The 18,649-nt window shown below is 69.3% G+C and overlaps 5 protein-coding genes across 5 annotated transcripts; 2 read left to right on the forward strand and 3 right to left on the reverse strand.

The window, feature by feature from the left end:
• Positions 1-3,296: 3,296 nt before the first annotated feature.
• Positions 3,297-3,927, forward strand: CHLNCDRAFT_136230 (hypothetical protein; the record flags this gene model as incomplete). Its single annotated transcript, XM_005845996.1, has 4 exons — positions 3,297-3,320; positions 3,427-3,487; positions 3,616-3,720; positions 3,872-3,927. 4 exons carry the CDS (start codon positions 3,297-3,299, stop codon positions 3,925-3,927), a joined length of 246 nt encoding a protein of 81 aa, XP_005846058.1.
• A 362-nt stretch (positions 3,928-4,289) lies between these two features.
• On the reverse strand, positions 4,290-7,110 carry CHLNCDRAFT_56246 (triosephosphate isomerase chloroplast type; the record flags this gene model as incomplete). The annotated part of the gene is made up of 7 exons (XM_005846137.1): positions 4,290-5,056; positions 5,220-5,416; positions 5,590-5,743; positions 5,975-6,071; positions 6,349-6,455; positions 6,774-6,834; positions 6,982-7,110. The coding sequence occupies 7 exons, from the start codon at positions 7,108-7,110 to the stop codon at positions 4,932-4,934; spliced, it is 870 nt and encodes a 289-aa protein (XP_005846199.1). The 3' UTR covers positions 4,290-4,931.
• Positions 7,111-7,386: 276 nt separating this feature from the next.
• CHLNCDRAFT_136232 (hypothetical protein) lies at positions 7,387-12,102 on the reverse strand (the record flags this gene model as incomplete). Its single annotated transcript, XM_005846138.1, has 13 exons — positions 7,387-7,552; positions 7,920-8,044; positions 8,235-8,333; positions 8,530-8,574; positions 8,652-8,810; positions 9,048-9,165; positions 9,383-9,456; positions 9,584-9,698; positions 9,913-9,996; positions 10,161-10,303; positions 10,513-10,656; positions 10,824-11,915; positions 12,019-12,102. The coding sequence occupies 13 exons, from the start codon at positions 12,100-12,102 to the stop codon at positions 7,387-7,389; spliced, it is 2,448 nt and encodes an 815-aa protein (XP_005846200.1).
• A 439-nt stretch (positions 12,103-12,541) lies between these two features.
• Positions 12,542-15,749, forward strand: CHLNCDRAFT_25381 (hypothetical protein; the record flags this gene model as incomplete). Its single annotated transcript, XM_005845997.1, has 11 exons — positions 12,542-12,907; positions 13,012-13,140; positions 13,297-13,415; positions 13,533-13,598; positions 13,772-13,845; positions 14,000-14,097; positions 14,281-14,367; positions 14,501-14,632; positions 14,812-15,009; positions 15,365-15,442; positions 15,603-15,749. Coding segments are annotated over 11 exons (1,494 nt in total), but the record flags the coding sequence as incomplete, so codon positions are not given.
• Positions 15,750-17,685: 1,936 nt separating this feature from the next.
• CHLNCDRAFT_136234 (hypothetical protein) lies at positions 17,686-18,580 on the reverse strand (the record flags this gene model as incomplete). Its single annotated transcript, XM_005846139.1, has 3 exons — positions 17,686-17,734; positions 18,016-18,140; positions 18,239-18,580. The coding sequence occupies 3 exons, from the start codon at positions 18,578-18,580 to the stop codon at positions 17,686-17,688; spliced, it is 516 nt and encodes a 171-aa protein (XP_005846201.1).
• Between the last annotated feature and the right edge of the window lie 69 nt (positions 18,581-18,649).

Below are 18,649 nucleotides of genomic sequence, written 5' to 3' on the forward strand. Positions count from 1 at the left end.
GGGGCCGCCAGCCCCCCCCCCCTACCACCGCCACCACACCACCCACACACACGCACCTGAACAGCATGGTGGGGTACTTCTTCTGCACCTCGCTCAGCAGCTCGCGGCTGGCCTTCATCTTGAGCTGGTACTGCACCTCCATCGCCCGCTTGTACACCGTCGTCTCCTTCTCGTCGTGCATCCTGCGGCAATGCGGGGCAGCAGGAGGCGCGCGGCAGGGGCGGCAGCTGAGCGAGCGGCGCCTGCCTGAGCTTGTGTGTGTGTGTGGCGGGGATGCGAGGGCGGGCAGTGTGTGTGGGGGGCGCTGAACGCGGCGCTCAAGGAGGGGCCCGGCCAGCGGCGTGGGCATTGCAGTCACGGATGCTGGTCCGGCACCAGCCGCCCTGCCTGCCAGCCGCAGCCCCAGGCCGCTCGCCTGAATCGCGCTCCCCAGCCACACCCACACCCACACCCACACCACCACACCACACCCAGGCATGCACCCCGCCAGGGGGGCCCTTGCCGCTCACTTGGGCTTGCCCTCCCCCGTGGACATGATGACGTCGATGGCGTACACCTCCCCCTCCTCAAACTCAAACTCCTCCATCTGCAGGAAAGGGGGAAGGCAGGCGGGGCGGGGCGGGGCGGGGCGGGGAGAGGAGAGGAGAGGAGGGAGCCTGGTGAGCCGCGGCTGAGGTTGGGCGGCGGGGCAAGGTGCTGCAGCAGGGCAGGCGGGAGGCGCGGCAGGCGGGAGGGACCGCGGGGGCGGGCGCGGCCGGGGCCGCGCGGCGCGGCCTCCGCCCGCGAAGCAGCCTGCGCCCAGCGCCGCGCCGCACCCTACCTTTGTGTCTGGCAGCGGCTTCTGCAGCACCGCCTTCTGCGCGTCGATGACGAAGCGGGTCATCTGGTAGGACATCACGCCGTCCACAAGGCTGCATGTGGGGGCCAGGGGGGAGGTGGGCAGGCAGGCGTGGGCGTGGGCGTGCGTAGGAGGGCGTGGCAGAGGCGTGCGTGGCCGCGGCAATGGCGGTGGGTTTGCGGGTACAGTGGCGGTGAGGATTCGCGCGACTAGTGGCGCATTGGAAGCCGGAGCTGGGATGCCCGCGGGCTGGAGGGCGCTGCCGCCCCCTGCAGCCCGGCGCCAGCCACCGCCAGCCGTCCCGGCGCCGCCCCCGCAGCAGCGCCCCCCAGCAGCGGCGGCGCCGCGCCCCACCTGCACCCGTACGCCTCTGCAATCTTGTTGAGCGGCGCGGCCACCTCGCTGGCCTTCCTGCCCGGCCGCATGAGGCGGGCGGCGGCGTCAAAGGCGGTGGCGGCGGCCTGGATCACGTCGGCCGCGCGGCCGGTGACGGGCGCCGACGGGTCTGACGCCACCACTAGGGAGTGAGCCGCCTGGGCGATGTAGCCATCGATGTGGCAGCCCAGGTCGCTGCGGGGGTGGGTGGCGCGTGGGGGCAGAGGCAGGGGGCAGGGGTGAGCGCCGGGGCACCCGCCGCGCGCACCAGGCAAGCCCCATCCGCCCAGCTCCATCCGGCGCGCGCCTGCGCAACCCCTCGCGCCGCGCTGCCTGCGGCGCCGGGCGGCGGCGCCGCTGCAGCTGCAGGGCTGCCACCCCATGCTGAGCGGGCGCACACACCCCCTCCCCCGCCTGCCCTCACATCTTCACAAGGTCTCCTTCCTTGAGCTCCGCGGGGCTGTCGTTGGGCGGCGAGTTGTGGCCCACGCAGCTGCAGGCAGGGCCAACAAGCCCAGGCAAGGCAGGCGAGGGGCGGCGGCGGCAGCGCACGTCGCCGCCACTGGGGGCGATGCCAACGACAGCTGCCCGCCCCGCCGCCAGCCAGCAGCAGGCATCCCAGCGGGTGCGGCCCCGCAGGCATAGTGACATACAGGCAGCTGGGGGGCAGGCCGGCTGAGCCCCGGCTGGCTGGCTGGCTGGCTGGCTGGCTGGTGGGCCTCACTGGTTGACAGAGATGCAGGTGGGCACGGCAATCCCCTTCTCAATGTCCTTCCCCTTGAACTCCTTGCTGACGCCCCTGCAGGGAAGGCAGGCGCGCGGCACGCGGCGCCAGCCGGCCGTCGGCAGGAGTGGCGGGCGCAGCGGCAGCAGCAGCCACCGCCGCCGCAGCGGCACCCTGACGGCCCGGACGCATGCGTGCGCCGCGCCGCTGCGAGCGCCCCCGTGGCAAGGCAGCTGGCCGCCCGCTGCTCCGTGGCCCATCCCGTGCCCCTCCCGCACGCCGCGACTCGCTCAGCTGCCGCCGCCGCTGCTGCGCCACACTCCGGAGCCGCACCAGCCGCTCTCCCATGCCATCCTCGCCGGCTGGCGCCGCTGGCGCCGCTGCCTGCCTGCCCCAGCCCTCCCCTGCCGCGCTCACTCGTTCAGCAGGCTGTCTCCCTTCTCGCACACATCCACCACCTTGGCTCCCGGCTTGCACGCCTCAATCACCGCCGCCAGGGTGGCTGCAGCAGGCCACGGTGGACGGGCGGGTGGGTCCACAGGGCACGCAAGCATTCAAACGCCGCGGCTCTGTCGATCGGCCGCCGGTGCGGGCTGCGCGGTGGTCGGGGGCATGCTGCGGGGCTGCAGGCAGGGAGCGGGCGCACGAGCCCCAGGGCGGCGCACCATTGACGATCTTGGAGGCGGCTTTGTACTTGGTCACAACATCGGGCTGCAGGGGACGGCCAAGCGGGGAGGCATGGTCGGCACGAGGCGGAGGGGCGACAGTTCGGGCACCACCAGCCTACTGCAGGCCCAGGGCTGGCTTTAGGGCGCAAAACCAACACTGCGCGGGCACGTGGCGATGCCAGCCAGCCCCCGGGCAGCAGGGGCGGGCCCAGGGGTCCCCCGTGTGCATGCCGCCTGGCCCACCCGCCCCGCCAGCGGCGGAGCACACCATCACCCCTCCACTCGCGGCCCCTGGCAGACATCGCCCCTCCATCGACTGCCAGGGCCCCGCCCCGAGCCCTGCCCCTCCCATCACGCCTCCCCCAGCGGCATTACATTGCTCAGGCTCTCCTCTTGGAGCTCGTGGTCGTCGCCGTATTCGCTCATTTTCTCGTCGATGGCAGCTGTCTTGGCAGCCCCCGCAGCACTCCAAAGGGCCATGCATGTCGCAATCGGCCAGCATGGTCAGGCCTGCCTTCGTGGCGCCTGGGTCTCGCCCTGGGGGAGTCGCTCCCGGCGCGCAGCAGTGTCTTCAGCAGCGGCTCTTGGCTCAGCTGGTCAGTTGTAGACCCCAGCCTCCTCCTGAAAGGCCCCCCCACCGATCGCCTGGTTGATCGCCTTTTGCAGCGGCGCAGGCCCCCTCCTGCTGGCAATGACGCTGTGGACGCTGCTGCAGGTGGGGAGGTGGCAGCGCGGTTGCCGCCAGCGGCGGGTGGAACCTGTGCCGCCACCTCGCTGCCGCCGACGCGCACCTGGTGCGTTGCCGCCGTCCCGCTGTGCAGGGTGTCCTGCTGGTCTCCAATGGGCTGGCCATCCTGAACAACGAGAGGTTCCTTGAAAAGTGTGAGTCATACCACACAGGTCGATTGGTGGCGGTGGCGACCAGGAGGGCCGCGGGCCGCCCTTCCCTGGCAAAGGTAGACTCCAACGCCGAGTCATAGCTTCGACGCGGCTCCTCCTGCTGCCCGCAGATGGCTGGGGCTTCTCGCAGCTAGGCAACAATCCCATGGGCCCCTCACCAAACGCCCTCAAGTATCAAATCATAGGCATGCTGCACGCGTCAGCATTCTTGCGAGGTGTGACCAGCACATCCTGGTGTTGCCGGTGAAGCAGGAGCAGCGGTGCTGGGCTGCCTAGACCCCGCAGCAGGCATAAATTGCCTTGCGCTCTTGGCGTCCGCCCACAAACCAATCTCCACCAGACGCTTGTGCTCCCGCTGCCGTGCAGTGCCGCTCATAGTCCTCAATACGCTGGTGGTGTTTGTGAAGCTGGTGTTTGGATGATGCCGGCCTGGCAGCCTGTCCCAGCACCTGCGCCGGCATCTCAACCTGCTCCCCAGCCAGTGTTTCTTCTTTCCTCGGTACACACGAGTGCCTGCTGTGGTCCCTACCCGGGCACACGCCGCTGCACTCCCTCTTTGCTCCTAGCACTGCTGCCCTGCTCTTTATCTCTGCTTGCTGCCGCCTTCCTGCTGCCGGACCACATTTCATCGGGCATGCGCTGCCGCCTTTGGTGGCTTGCGGATGCAACTGACAGACCGACTGTGACCACCCACCCTTCGACCAACACTGCCTCTGTAACGCACCCCCACATAAGACGCCTCGGCTCAGCCACGCTTCCAACCAGGCCCAGCCAGCTGGCATGTGGTTGTGCACCATTTGCATGGGGAGATGACGCATGATGAATCTCAAAATGTTTGTGCAGGGGAGGCTTCTCATGAGGTGCAGGGTTGTGTGTGCGCGCCCAGCCAGGGCCGCCCGGCAGCCAATTGGCACCCAAGTTTGATAGCACGGCCCGCCTGGGGGGCAGCAGGCGGGAAAGAATCTAATCGGCCGGGCAAGAATGGCCGGCCAGGAAGCGCTGTGTGCAGTGCAGACGTCAACGTGGAGCAAAGATCAAAACAAGGATTTCGGGGGGGGGGGGGGCAGGAAGTGGAAAAGCAGGGGAGGGGAGGGGAGGGGGTCGCCATTGGCAAGCAAAGACAAGCACGCCGGGCCGGTGCCAGCGGGGCTGGTACAAGCGCACACCGCACACATGCTCTCACACAACACACACGCACACGCTTTCAGCACCGTGTCGGCACATGTGCGCAGCATCGCGCGCTGCGACACGGCCAGCACGCGCCTAGGGAGGGCGGGGGCCCGCCAGCCGCACGGCCGCCCGCCTGCAGTCATCCGCTGCCCGCGCGGCACAGCTCGGCCAAGGGCCCTCAGCTGGGGGCCTCAGCGCGCCGGGCCGAGCTGCGCCTGGGCAGGGGGTGGCCCGCCGAGCTCGCGCCGCCGCCGCCTCACGAGTGCTTGTTCTCCGCGTTGCAGATGCTGATGAAGGAGGCGCCCTGGAGTGAGGCGCCCCCCACCAGGAAGCCATCCACATCCTCCAGGTTGGCCAGCGTGCCGCAGTTGGACTCGTTCACTGCAGCCGGCCAGGCGCGGCGGGCGGGGAGGGGGGGCGAGGGCAGGCGAGGGCAGGGTGGGCGGGTGGTGTCGTGGGAGCGCGCAGGCGCCGGGCCGTCGTGCGGCCGGCAGGCATCGCCGCCACGGCACCACCACCACAGGCCAAGCAGCCCAGGCCGCACCGGAGCCGCCGTAAAGGAGGCGCAGGTCGGCGGCGACGTCGGGCGACACGTTGTCTGAGATCCACTTGCGCACATAGGCGTGCGCCTCCTGGGCCTGCTCGGGGGTGGCCACCACGCCCGTGCCGATGGCCCACACCGGCTCGTAGGCGATCACCATGTTGACCCAGTTGCCCAGGCTGGTGTGGTTGGCAATGGCCCTGCGCGCGGCAGGGGGGGCCCGGGGAGGGAGGGGGCGGGGGGGCGGGTTCAGGCGGCCCCGGGGGCGGCAGCGCCTAGCAGGCGACACGCCGCGCCCACAGGGGCACAGCCATCACCACCCTACACACGTGCACACCGCCACCACCACCACCATACCACCCCCACCCCCCACCTCAGCTGCGCGTCCAGCACGTCAAACATGTGGCCCGACTCGCGCTGCGCTAGCGTCTCGCCGATGCAGCCGATGACCTTGAGGCCCTGGCTCAGCGCGTACTCGCACTTCTGCCCCACCAGCTCGTCGTCCTCGCGGCACAGCGAGCGGCGCTCTGCGGGGGCGGGAGGGAGCGGGCGGGGAGGGGGGTCAAGGTCGGCAGCGCGCCAGCACCAACCAGTCAGCAAGCACCAAGCAGCAGCCAGCCAGCTGGCATCAGCAGCAGCCAACAGCAGGCATCACCGGCGCTCCGCCGGCGCGAGCCAGCAGCGGCCCAGCCGCGGTTGTGGGCAGCGGCAGCCACCAATCGGTGCGGCGCGGCGCGGCGCCTGCTGCCCCTGCCCACCCGAGTGGCCCAGGATGACCCAGGGGATGCCAAAGTCGTGCAGCATCTCTGCAGACACCTCCCCTGTGAACGCGCCGCCCTTGCCCACCCAGCAGTCCTGCAGCCAAGGCGGTCCCAGCAGCGGCGGCGGTGGAAGTGGTGAGGTGGAGGCCGGCCGGCATGCATGCACGCACGCGTGCGGGGCGAGATGGCGCAGGGGCGTGAGCACGGCGGCGAGGTGGGACGCGGCCCGCTGCCGGCCAGATGGGGATGCTGGGCAAAAGCATTGCCGGGCACGCATGCGTGCGACGCCAGGCAGCCTTTCTCCTCTCCTCTCCTGCATGTATGCATGCATGCGCAGCTGCGGGCGTCGCCTGGCACCGCCCATCCCGCACCTGTGCGCCTATCTCGAAGGGCGGGTTGAGGGTCTTCTTCACCATGTCCAGGTGCACAAAGGTGGGGGCCACCACAATCTCCACCTTGTCCGCCGGAGGCACGCTGCCTGCACAGCGGGAACAGCAGCGATAGGTCGGCGGGCGGGCGGGCGCAGATGGCGTGTGTGGTCTGCTACGCCACAGCCATCCCCAGTGCCGAACTTCAGATGCCGGCTGCGCACTTGCTGCCCACATTCATTGCAGCATCAGAGCTGGCAGATCGCCAAACGCTAGATAAAGGCAGGGCGGGCACGGGGCAGGCGGCGGCTACACACGTGCCGCATCCCTAGCGCAAGCAGTGGCGGCCCAGCGGATCCGCCGTTGGGCCCCACATCTACCCACAGCCGGCATGCAGGCGGCTGGCTGGGCATGGGAAAGGGCCGCACCTGCGTTCAGGTCTTTCACCAGCTGCGTCACCGACTCAACGGTGCCATTGCACTTCCAGTTCTGCAGCAGTAGTTTTGAGGGCGAGGCCGCCGCTCAGATCCCGCACATTTCCCGCCATGTGCAGTTTGCTGGGAGTGCTGCACGGCGGCAGCGCCCCGGTTTGGCACACGATCGCCTCTGGCGGGGGAGCATCGGCCGTAGATTTACCCCTCCAATGAAGAAACGTCCGTGGGCTCGGCTGATGACGTTCAGCCGCGCGCTTCTGCTGCCGGGGGAGCAGCGCCGAGCACCCGGCAGCTGCAGCCGCTGGTGCACCAGGCTGGTGGCAAACGTCATGACTTCCTGGTTGTGCGGCAGCGCCGATGCGGGCGGATGGGGGCCGATGGCGATGGGGTGGGCGGTTTAGGCCCTGGGGTGGCGCCATCTGCCAGCTAGGCCGGCTGGAAAGGCGCCCTGTGAGGCCACGTGAGGCGCATTGCGGGCCAATCTCGCGCCAATTCACAGCTCACAAACCAAGGCGGCAACTGGTGGGCCCGGCGGGCGTCGCTGCAAGCAAGTGTGCATCGGCACCCCCCTACCGCCGCCGCCGCCGCCGCCGCCCGCCGTGTGCTCTCAGAAGAACTGGGCAGCAGTGCTGCCCACGCCGCCCTCCCTCTTGAACCACTCCTTCAGCGCGTGTGGGCAGTTCCAGTGGGCATCCATGCCCTCCTGCACCTCCTCCCGAGTGAGCTGCAGGTAGGCGGCAGCGTAGGGGTGCGTCGCCACGCGCGCCTCGCTCCTGCGGGGCACAGGGTGGAGGGATTGACGCCCAGGGGTTGATTTGATGCGGCCCTAAAGCAGTAACCCTGCGCTGGCAGCCAGCAGGGCTACGCAACACACCACAGCCGCAAGGCTGCGCTCCCGAGCCACCCGCCACGCAAGCACGCGCCCAACAGCTCCCGCTGCTACCCTCCCCCATCTGCTCTAGGCTGCTGCTGCCTGCCCACCAGCCGACACACGCGGCCGCTACCCCACCACACCCTCCCCCAGCTCCCCAGCTCCCCAGCCGCCCCTGCCGCCACCACCACCAGCCCAGCCCCACGCGCATCACGCCGCCCGCCCACACACTGCTATGTGTGACTTCATACTTTGCCGGACGGCCTCACCGCGGGTCCACAAAGGCCACCAGCCCCGCATCCAGCAGCTCGTCCCAGACCTTGGCCAGCGCCGGCTTCTCGTAGGTGTCCACGTGCCCGCCGTGCAGGGTGTACCGCTGATACTCGTGGAAGGCCTGCGGTACGGTCGGGTGCAAGCCCGGTGCCAGGGCAGCCGTGTGGACTCCACGCGTCGGCACGCTGCCCTGGTCTCAAAGCCCTACACGCTAGCTACTGTATATACCACCTCCCAAAACCCGTTGAATGCTCCCCGATCCCCGCATAAATGCATCTTCCTGATGCCTCCAGCCCCGCCCCGCCCCGCACCATCTCAAAGTTGAGGTCCCCAGCGTCCCGCGCCGTCACCCGGTGCACCGCCACCAGCAGGATGAGGCCCAGGATGGGCAGCCCCGCCACCACCTCCACCTGCAGGCCGTGGGGACACCCAGCGGGCACAGGCAGGCGCATCAGACATGATCCAAGCCGTCTCAACACCCAGCAGGGGCAAGTCTGGTGCTGGGCAAGGGCTGCTGGCGTGGTGGCGCAGCAGGGAGCAGGTCGGGCGGCCGGCAGGAGCAACCGGCGGCAGCACGCGGCAGCCAGCGGGCGCCCCGCGGCTCACCATCCCCTTGCGCTGCCTCAGCTGGTCGTCCACCGCGGCCAGCAGCTGGCGGGCGGCGAGCCTGTCGGGGGCTGCGTCGGCGCCAGCAGCCAGGCCGGCGCCAGCGCCCTAGCCAGCGCCACGTCAGCAATGTTGGCCAGGTGGCGCAGGCTGGGGTAGATGTTGATGCACTCCTGCAGCCGGCTGCGCACCTCGCGCGCAACCGCGGCTGCCTCCACAGACGCGTTCCACGCCGCCGCATAGCGGCGGTGGGGGAACTCGGGCGGCAGCGTCAGCATGGCCTGCCAGCAGGGGTGGGGCAGGAGGGGAGTGGCGTGCACAGTCGGCAGTCGGGCCTGCGGTGGCCTGCTGCCGCAGGCTACGGCAGACACCTTGTACTAACCCTCGAGCAGTAGGCTGCCCTGCCTGCCCTGTATTGGAAAGCTGCCCAATACCCTGCCACTCATTGCCCTGCTGCGCCCTCTGCGTGCGCCGCCCTTGCTACCCTACACCCCATCCCCTTTCCCCCGCCCGCCCACCTGGAGCACACCCATCGCCCCGTCCTGCCCCGCCTCCTGCACCGGCCGCCCATCCTCCGCCGGCCTGGGCAGAACCGGCATCACGCTGGTGGGCAGCGACAGGTCCAGCTTGCGGTGGCTGCGCCAGGGGCAGTAAGGAGGGGCAAGCCGGGATGGAGAGTGGTGAGTGTATATGTGTGTGTTTTCAAGAGAGTCAAGAGAGAGAGAGCATGTGTGCACACGTGTGTTTGGAAAGAGGAGCGGGGACAGGCTGGGGCATCGCAGAGGGAGGGGAGGCGGAGTAGGTGTGCGCAAGCCCACCAGCTTACACAGCCCTGGAACCCCAGCCGGCGCACCTGAACCTGCTCTTCACCCGCTTCTCCAGCATCTCAATCACATCCTGCCGCACCGTCAGCCCCACCACCGCAGCCTGCGCAGCGTGGCGAGGAAGGTGGGTGAGATGGAGCGAGGGAGGCAGAAGAGCAAAGGACAGCCGCACACACACACACACACGCACGCACGCACGCACACACTCTCTCCTGCCTCCAGGCTCCTACCTGCATGCCGCTGGTCTGCAGCGTGTCCAGCAGGTTGTACAGCAGCGTCTGCTTGGAGCGCTTGGTGGCAAACAGGTCGAACTCGTCCAGCACAAACACGGCGCACTTGTCGGAGCTGCGGCGCGGTTCCAGGAGGGAGGGGGGGAGTTTGGGCGAGGGGGGACACGGGCTGTGCGAGCGGCAGCAGGGAAAATTGAGCAGGTGGGCAATTGGGGGGCGTGGGGAGTTGTATTGATAAGAGGGACCAGGAGGGGGCGGGAAAATGGGGAGCGGACGGGTGGGAGCGGCGGGGAGGGCGCGCCTGCGCACATTCTGGCAGTCCCACCCACCTGGCCAGCGCCGCCAGCATGCCGCGCAGGAACTCGATGTTTTCCCCCACAGAGGCGCCACGGCTGAAGGAATACTTGAACACCCTGCAAGGGCGCCGGGGCCAGGCGTGTTGCCGCATGCAGGTGTGTTTGCCGCATGCCAGCGCCGCGCGGCAGCGGGGGAGCCCCCCAGCGGCACCAGGGACGGGTCGGGGTGTGGTGGGCGCTGCCGGCGGCGGGGGCGGGCGCTGCCGGCACCCTCGACTCACTCGCACAGCTGGCGGGCCACCTCCCTGAACGCGGCCCGCTCCTCGGCTTGTGCCAGCCCCGTCAGCCGCACCACGCCCACCACCGGATCCCGAGGGTCCTGGTTCCACCGCGCCTCCAGCGCAGCCAGGGCCCGCTCCACCAGCTGCAGGGGGGACAGGCAGCCGGGAGGCGGGTGGTGGTGGTCAGCGGCGGCGGCGGCGGCGGCGGCGGGCGCGGTGCCGGTGGGACAAGGGAGCAGAGGCGGCGCTGTGGGCAGGGCGGACGGTGCAGAGGGCAGTGTGATGGACGGCACGCTGTGAGCGAGCAGTCCCCGAGCGGTTCCAGCCCCAGCTGCAACCACGGCCCCAGCACCAGGCCCCCTCCAGCCCCAGCCAGCATGCTGCCGCCGCGCACCAGGCTCTTGCCCGACCCGCGCGGACCCATGACCAGCAGCGAGTTGTTGTGCCCCAGGTCCACAGTGTTGGTCAGGCTGTCCAGCAGGGCATCATGCGCCTCCTGCGGCACCGGGGTGTGGCGGCGCATGTTTGGTGTTGAGTGTGTGTGTGGCAGCGGGATGGGCGGGCGGGTGGGTGTGGCAGCGTGCGTGGTGGATGGGACGGGGGTGGGGCTGGGAGGATGGGGGAGGCACAGGGCAGGGCAGGCCCCCAATGCAGCCGCCCCACCTTCAGGTGTGGGCGCAGCAGCATGGTGCCCGCCTCTCGGCTGCGCGGCATGGTGAGGCGGCGCAGCAGGAAGTCCGAGGTGGCAGCAGCCGGGTCGGCGATCGAAGCGTACTCGGCAAATCCCTGCCCCGCCCCCTCCTCCTGCTCTGCCTGCGCCCCCACGCCTTCCCCAGCCTCCCATTCAGCCGCCGCCGCCCCGTGCTGCTGCTGCTGCTCCGCCTTCCTGGCTGCCGCAGATGGCGGGCGAGGCGCCTTGGCGCCGCCAGACGGCGGCGGCGCCGACATCTCCAGCGGCTGATCTGCTGCTGCGGCAGCCACGGGCGTGGGGGGGCGCCCCGCTGGCTGCTTCCCCTTGGGCCCAGCAGCCGGCAAGGCAGCGACTCGCGGCTGCTGCTGCTTCCTGCTGCTGCCGCCCGATTGCTGCCGAGCCTGCTGCGCCGGCAGTGCGGGCTGCGGCGCTGGCGGGGGCAGCGCCTCGCCGCGCTGGCGCTTGCCTGGACGCTTCCCCTGCTGCTGCTGCTCCTGGCTGTCCTCCTCATCAGCCGCCACGTCCTGCCGGGGCTCGCCAACTGCACCAGGCTGCTTCCGCTTGCCGGCCAGTTGCCTCTTCGGCCCTGGGCGCTGCTGCTGCGGCTCCTCATCCTTGCTGCCGCTGCTTGTGGTCTCCTCGTCGCTGCTCGCTGCCTGTGGTGCCGCCCATCCTGCCTTGTCCCGCGCGCCGCCGCCCGCCTTCTTGCCTGCCGCCTGCTGCCGCTTCTGCTGTTCCGCGGGCTTGCCGCCGCTGCGGATGCCAGCCTTTTGCGGCTCTGCCGCGTCTTTTCCCCTCTTAGAGGCAAGTCGGCGTGCAGCGGCGGCAGCTAGACTAGCCTCCTGCTGCTGCCGCTGCTTTGCCCCGCTGCTCTTCACAGGCTTTGCCGCTGCCATCGCTGGCTGCTTGACCGGCTGTCCGCGCTGCTTGGCCGCGGGCAGCTTGGCAGGGGGTGCCGCGGCGGCAGCGCGGGAGCCTTTGCCGGCCTTGGCGGCGGGCTTGCTGGCGGGTGGGCTGGGCTGCTGCTCCTCCTCCAGCTCACTCTGCTCATCATCATCCATCTCCTGCAGATACCACAGGCACACGGCGTTGGGCAAGGGCTGGATACGACAGCCGCCGCCAGCCCGGCGCCGGCTGTCGTTGTTCTGGCGGCGGCAGGAGGCTCACCTCGTCATCGCCGTCAAGTACCAAGCTTAAATCACCATCGGAATCATCTGAGGCCCACGCCTTCGGGCCTTTGCGTTTGGCCATTGGCCCAAAGGTCTTGCCTAGCAAAGCGGCTGCGGCCCCCGCTGAGTTCGTTATAAGCCCTTGATCATTCAACAGCGTGGGGGGATTGGCACGTGCTCTAGCTGGTGACGATCAGAAGGGGAGGCAAATGAAGTTTGAAGTGGTGCCACAGGCTGTGTGGGGAGGTTGCGGTGAGGCTGCCAAGCGCGTGTGTCGCCTGGGAAGGCAGCCGCAGGCGAAAACACGCGAAAACAATCCGCTTTCCTCCACTCTCCACCCCGTCAGCAATTCTCGTGCTGCGCCGTCCCCTTCGACGTCGCACATGTGATCACACCAGCAATCCAAAAACATACGGAGCTGGTATATTGACGCCAGGCGGCGGCCGGGGGCGCTTGGAGAATGGAAGAGTGGGATGTGGCCAGCGATGAACAGGGAGGCCCCAACGTGGAAGAGCAGTTGAATGCGGTGGATCGGGAAATTGCGCAGGCGAGGCTACCGGCCGGTTCTGGATGCCCCAACCGCTCGCGCCGCCAGCGCCCGCCCGCCTGCCCACCCGCCGCGTGTCCTCTTGCTTTGTGCCACCTTCCCCGCTTCCCGCCCCGAGCAGGTGGAGGCCCAGATCGAGCACCTGCTGTCACGGCAGGCCGCGCTGCAGGAACAGCGCGAGCGGCTGCAGCGGATGAGGGCGGCCGAGGCTCGCGCACCGCGGGCCGACTGGCTGGGCACGTTTGCGTGGGACGGGCGCGTGCAGCAGCTGCTGGGCGACGTGTTTGGGCTGCGCAGCTTCCGGCCTCTGCAGAGAGAGGTCATCAACGCCACACTGCAGGTGGGTGGGTGCTGCACGGCGCCGACAGGCGCGCGGCGCTGTTGGGGGTAGTTGGTTGGCAGCACCCATGGCCTGCTGCCACCCCACGCCCCTGCTGCATGCAGGGGCGTGACGTGCTGTGCCTGATGCCCTCCGGCGGCGGCAAGAGCCTGTGCTACCAGCTGCCCGCGCTGCTGTCGGGCAGCGGGCTGACGCTGGTGGTGTCGCCGCTGCTGTCGCTCATCCAGGACCAGGTGCCGCTGCGCTGCGCTGCGCTGCGCTGTGCCGCCGCTGTGCATGTCGCTCCTTCAAGACCAGCATTGCTGCGCTGCTCTGCTCGAATCATCGGCGGGTGCCCTGCTATCTGGCCGTGCAGCCCACGCTGTCCCTGCCGCCGCGCCCTCCCTCAGGTGCTGGGCCTGTCGGAGCTGGGGGTGCAGGCAGCAGCGCTGACCTCCCTGACCAGCAAGGAGGAGGCGGCATCCATCTCCAAGCAGGCAGGGACAGGCAGCAAGGCTGCAGTCAGCCTGTGGCAGCCGCGGCCGCGCCTTCTATTTGCCAACCGCTCGCGTTCCGCCACACCAACCCACACCTGGGCCACATCCCTCCCCTCGGTTTGCATGCAGGTGGAGGAGGCGGGGGGCAGCGGCGGCCTGCGCCTGCTGTACTGCACGCCGGAGAAGGTGGCCAGCTCCAAGCGCTTCTTTACCAAGTGAGCCGCCTGCTCTCAGTGCTTGCCTTGTAGTTGTTTTCGGGGCAGTGTGTGGATGCAGGGACGAGCTGCCCCCCTGGGCTGCATGAGCCGCAGCAGGCCCATTGCATTGAGCACCAGATGCGAAGGATCCGGCTGCGCTGGCTGTGACCTGCTCCGCATCTGCTGCGCAGGCTGGAGAAGGTGTACAAGGCGGGGCGGCTCACACGCATAGCCGTGGATGAGGCGCACTGCTGCTCCCAGTGGGGTGCGTGCATGCGGCCAGCGGAGTGTACGGACCTGTGATGGGGAGGCGAGGCCAGGGCGCCACCTGTGGCTGCTTAGCCGCTGACGCCTCCACGGCTTCACCTGGCCCTGCCGCTCCTGCCGCCGTGCCGCCGCTGGCCTCTCCCGCCCTGCAGGCAACGACTTCCGCCCCGACTACAAGAAGCTCGGCATCCTCAAGCAACAGTTCCCCGACACGCCGCTCATCGCGCTGACAGCCACCGCCACGCAGGCGGTGAGGTGCCGGGGACGCGGATGGGACGCGTGCCTGGAGGGCATGTGTGCTGTGATAGCCGGCCCCGCGATTTAGTCCACGCACCACGCTCGTGCTGGCGCCTGTGCCCCGCCGGAGCATGCGTCCATGCTCTTCCCTGCTGCTTGCTTCCCTTGCGCGTGTGGGTGTGTGTGCGTGCGCCAGGTGTGCCAGGACCTGCGCACCATCTTGAAGATCGAGGGCTGCGAGCTGTTCAAGAGCTCTATCAACCGGCCCAACCTGTTTTACGAGGTGTGGCGCCCGCCCTCGCCGCAGCATGCGCCCGGGGAGGCAGGCAGGCACAGCTGCCGCCTTCAAACGCTTGCAGCGCCCGGGGTCACTGCCGCCGCTCGTGGCTGCCGCTGCCCGCCCCACTGGCCTGCAGGTGAGGCAGAAGCCGGCCAAGGAGAAGGAGCTGGTGGCGGAGATGGCGGCGTGGATCCAGGGCAACTACCCGGCGGGGGATAGCGGCATCATCTACGTGCTGACGCGCAAGGACGCCGAGAGCCTGGCAGACGTGCGTGGCAGCAGCTGGGCGGAGCATCCCCCGTGTGTGGTGGCGGTGTGGTGTGGTGCCGCAGGGCTACAACAAGGCAAGCCTGGCAAGCAGGCTGTCTGCTGGCAGCGAGCATCCACGGCCCGCCCTGCGCATGCGCATGCATGCGCGCACGCGCACGCGTGCCTTGGTGCCCGCAGGAGCTGCGAGGCGCGGGGGTGTCGTGCCAGGGGTACCACGCTGACATGGAGCCGGCACGGCGGGAGCGGGTGCACCTGCAGTGGAGCCAGGGGCGGGTTCAGGTCATCGTGGCCACCATCGCCTTTGGCATGGGCATCAACAACCCTCACGTGCGCTTCGTCATCCACCACACCCTCAGGCAAGGAAGGCCCCGGGCCGTGGCCTGGCCCCAGCAGGGCAGCGGGCCGAGCAGGTGACACCAGATGGCCAAACTGATTGGCCAGCAGGTGATACCAGATGGTGTGCCCTGTGGTCTCCTCTGTACCATCCTGACTCCTCCCGCCCTGCCCGGCCCGTCCCTGCCCTGCCCTGCCTTTGATACAGCAAGTCGACCGAAAACTACTACCAGGCAAGAAGGAGGGGAAACTGGGGCGGTGGTGGTGGTGTGTGCAGTGTGGTTTTGGTTTCTGCGGCATACTTGCTGGGGCCGGGGCTGCACAGATAGCGGGCACGTTGCTGACATGCAGCCAACGTGGGAGGATCCTGGAACATGTTTCTTGCTGCTGGCTGCAGGAGTCGGGGCGTGCGGGGCGCGACGGCCTGCCCGCCCACTGCCGCCTCTACTACCGCTTCGGCGACTACCTGCGTCAGGTGGGGAGCACTGCTGTTGCAGCGTGGCTGTGCCGGGCTGCTGGGAGCTGCTTGGATGGTGTGCGGCGCCTGCTCAGTGCACCTCCACACTGGTGCCGCCTCGCGCACAACGTGTACCATGCACCCCCTCCTCCCTCGTCCCGCCCGCACTTGCCTGCAGGCTGCGGTGGTGACCATGGAATCCAACTGGGAGCCGTGCCTGAAGGGCATGCTGCAGTACGCCGCCGCCCCCACCTGCAGGCGCGCGCTGCTGTGCCGCCACTTTGGGGAGGCGCCCGCCCGCTGCGCCGGCATGTGCGACCGGTGTAGACCTACCGGGGCAGACGCTGCGGGCACCGCAGCAGCAGCAGCAGCAGCAGCAGGGGCAGGGGCAGGGGCAGGGGCTGGTGGAGCGGCGGCGGCTGGGGCGGCAGGTGCAGCAGCAGCGGCGGCAGCGGCAGCAGGGGGAGGAGCACCGGAGCGCAAGGATGTGACTGAGGCAGCCCAGGGCGTGCTGCAGACGCTGCAGGTGGGTGGGTGTGGCAGCATGCGCCAGTCTGACACGGGCGAGGCTGCTGGCCTTGCAGCTGTGCCCCTGAGCTGCTGCCGCTCCCTTTGTGGCCGCCACGTGCGTGTGTGCAGGGCTGGCCGGGGGACGAGAAGCGCGCCACCCTCATCCAGCTGGTGGACAAGTGGAGGGGCAGCAAGGTGCGCCAGGCTGGCAGCCCACGCCCGTGGTGGAAAGCGCGGCGCTGCCCACGCCATGCCATGGCGCCAGGGCCAAGCCGCCGCTGCCCAGCCTGTGGCGGGGCGTGCTCGTGGGTTCATGGGTTGAAGGATGCATGCCCGGTGTGCCTGCCTGCCCCCTCCCTGCCTTCCACCTTGCTGCCCTTGCTGGCCTGAATCCCAGCACCGGCCGCCGCCCCTCCCGCCTCCGCCCCTCCCCGCAGGATGCGGCGGTGGCCAAGGCTGCCAAGGCTCTGTCCCGCGACGAGTGCGAGGCTGTAGTGCAGGCGCTGGTGCTGGAGGGCAGCCTGCGCCTGGACTTTGGCTTCACCGCCTACGCCACCAACGCCTACCTCAAGGCCACCGGCCGCGCAACGGGCCTGCTGCAGGTATCGAGCGCGGGGGAGGGCCAGGAGCGGTGTGGGCAGCCATATGCTGATCTGTTGGTGGATTGTGGGGGGGTGAACTGCGGACGGACCTCCCTGCTGCGGCGGCGTGCTGCTCATTTGGAGCATTAGCCCTGGGCGGTGCAGGGCAAGCGCCAGCTGCTCATCGCGGCGCCGCCGCCGGGCGGGGCCCAGCACGGCGCCTTCAAGCCGCAGCCCGGCGCGGCGGCGCGGATGGCGCAGCAGCGCAGCCAGCAGCTGGCGCAGCGCGGCCAGCAGCAGCAGCAGCAGCAGCAACAGCAGCAGCAGCAGGTCAGTGGCGATTTGGGTGCAGAGGCGGTGGCAGCGTGCCCTCCAGGCGGCGCCGCAGCGGCAGCAGCTCAGGCGTCCCAGCGCCGGGCGGCGGCAGCCGCAGAGGCCACGGCAGCGGCACGCACCGCGCTGGAGGCGGCGAGGCAGCGCCTGGCCACCTCCTTTGAAACCATCCGTGCTGCTGTGCTGTCAGGTGCCTGCTGCGGCTGCGTGCATCGAGGCAGCGTGTCCGCTTTCCTCCACGGCCAGTCGCTGCCATTCAGCCCGTTGGGCCATCTCAACAAGCCCCACCCACCCGCCCCGCTGCCTCACCCCCTGCAGACGACCAGGTCGGGCAGCTGGCGGCGCAGCGCCCCGCCACGCGTCAGCAGCTGGCGCACCTGGTGGGCGCGCAGAAGGCGGAGCTGTATGGGCAGCAGCTGCTGGCGGCGCTGCTGGGCCAGCCAGCGGCAGCACCTGGGCAGCAGCAGCAGAAACAGCAGGTGGGGAAGGAGGAGCAGCAGCAGCCCAAGCAGCAGAAGCCCAAGCAGCAGCAGCAGAAGCGCAAGCAGCCGCAGCAGCCCAAGCAGCGGCAGCCGCGGCCGCAGGCGGAGGTGGTGATCATAGATAGCAGTGGCGACGAGGAGGATGACTTTGTGGCCCAGCCGGCAGCCAAGCGCGGCAAGAAGGCGTAGCCACGTGGCTTCTGAGACTGGGCTTGATCCCGTCGTGGCAGGGGTGAGCGAAAACAAGGAGTGTCCTTGCGCACACTGTATGCTCAATCCCATTGGCCACCGGAAATGTGATGCTTCACTCGAGGCTTACAGGGCCCGGCTGTATCAGCCTGCCTCCGGGCAGACTTCAACGCCGTAGCTGGCTCTGCACAGTGCTGAGCAGTGCGCCGCACTCACTGCAAGCAGCAGGACCAGCAGGCAAGGATGCAAATTCACACCTGACACCACAGCAGAGGACGCCCCGCTGAGGAAGGCAAGCGGGCACAAGGCAAGCAGGCAGCAGGCAAATCCGGGCCCCCACCGCAGTAGCCGGTCGTCGGCTGGCGACCGCCTGCTGCTGGCGGTGGCCGTGGGGGCGACGGACCACTGCATGGCAAGGGCACGGGCTGGTGAGAACAAGGGCTGTGGCCGTGCCAGCCGGGAGCTGCAAAGCCGCTGCTGAGCAGCGGCAGCACACCTGTGTGGCGTGGTGAACTCAAAGGGTGCGCTGTCTGGGCCTCGGCCCGCGGAGTTGACGCCCCAGGAGAGGAAGCGGTAGGTCCTGCCAGGCTGCCAGCTGCCAGCCGGCAGCGTGAAGAGGCTCTGCAATCAAGCAGGGCATCGCGGCAAGCATCGGCGCGCTGCTGTTTGGCCCACCAAACTCCTCCCTCCCCTGTGGGCCACATGCACTGCCCACTCACAGCTCGCCGCCCGGTTGTTGGGTTGCTACTGCTGCTGCTGCTGCTGCTGCCCAGCGCAAGCCACCCCCAGGTCTTGGTGGCCGCAGCATCGTCCACGGCAGGCTGGCCCAGCGAGCCTCCGGCGGCGAGGATGGGCCCGCCGTTGGTGGGCAGGCCCAGAATGAAGTAGGCGGTGATGGAGGAGCCGCCGTCGGTGGCGGGCGGCAGCACGGCGATGCGCAGGTCGCCGCCTGCCTCAGCTGCGACCCCATCAATGGTGGGAGCGCCAGGCACACTGCAGTTGCTCAAAGCCCGGAACGGGTTCAGCAGGTCATGTGAGGTTTTGGACGAGGGCAAGAACATATGTGATGAAGGACAGAGCACCTGGGCAGCAGCTGCGAGGCTGGTGGTGGTGGCGAGGGCGTGAGGGGC

The sequence above is a fragment of the Chlorella variabilis genome (genome assembly GCF_000147415.1).
Source record: "Chlorella variabilis unplaced genomic scaffold CHLNCscaffold_15, whole genome shotgun sequence".
Taxonomy (NCBI): domain Eukaryota; kingdom Viridiplantae; phylum Chlorophyta; class Trebouxiophyceae; order Chlorellales; family Chlorellaceae; genus Chlorella; species Chlorella variabilis.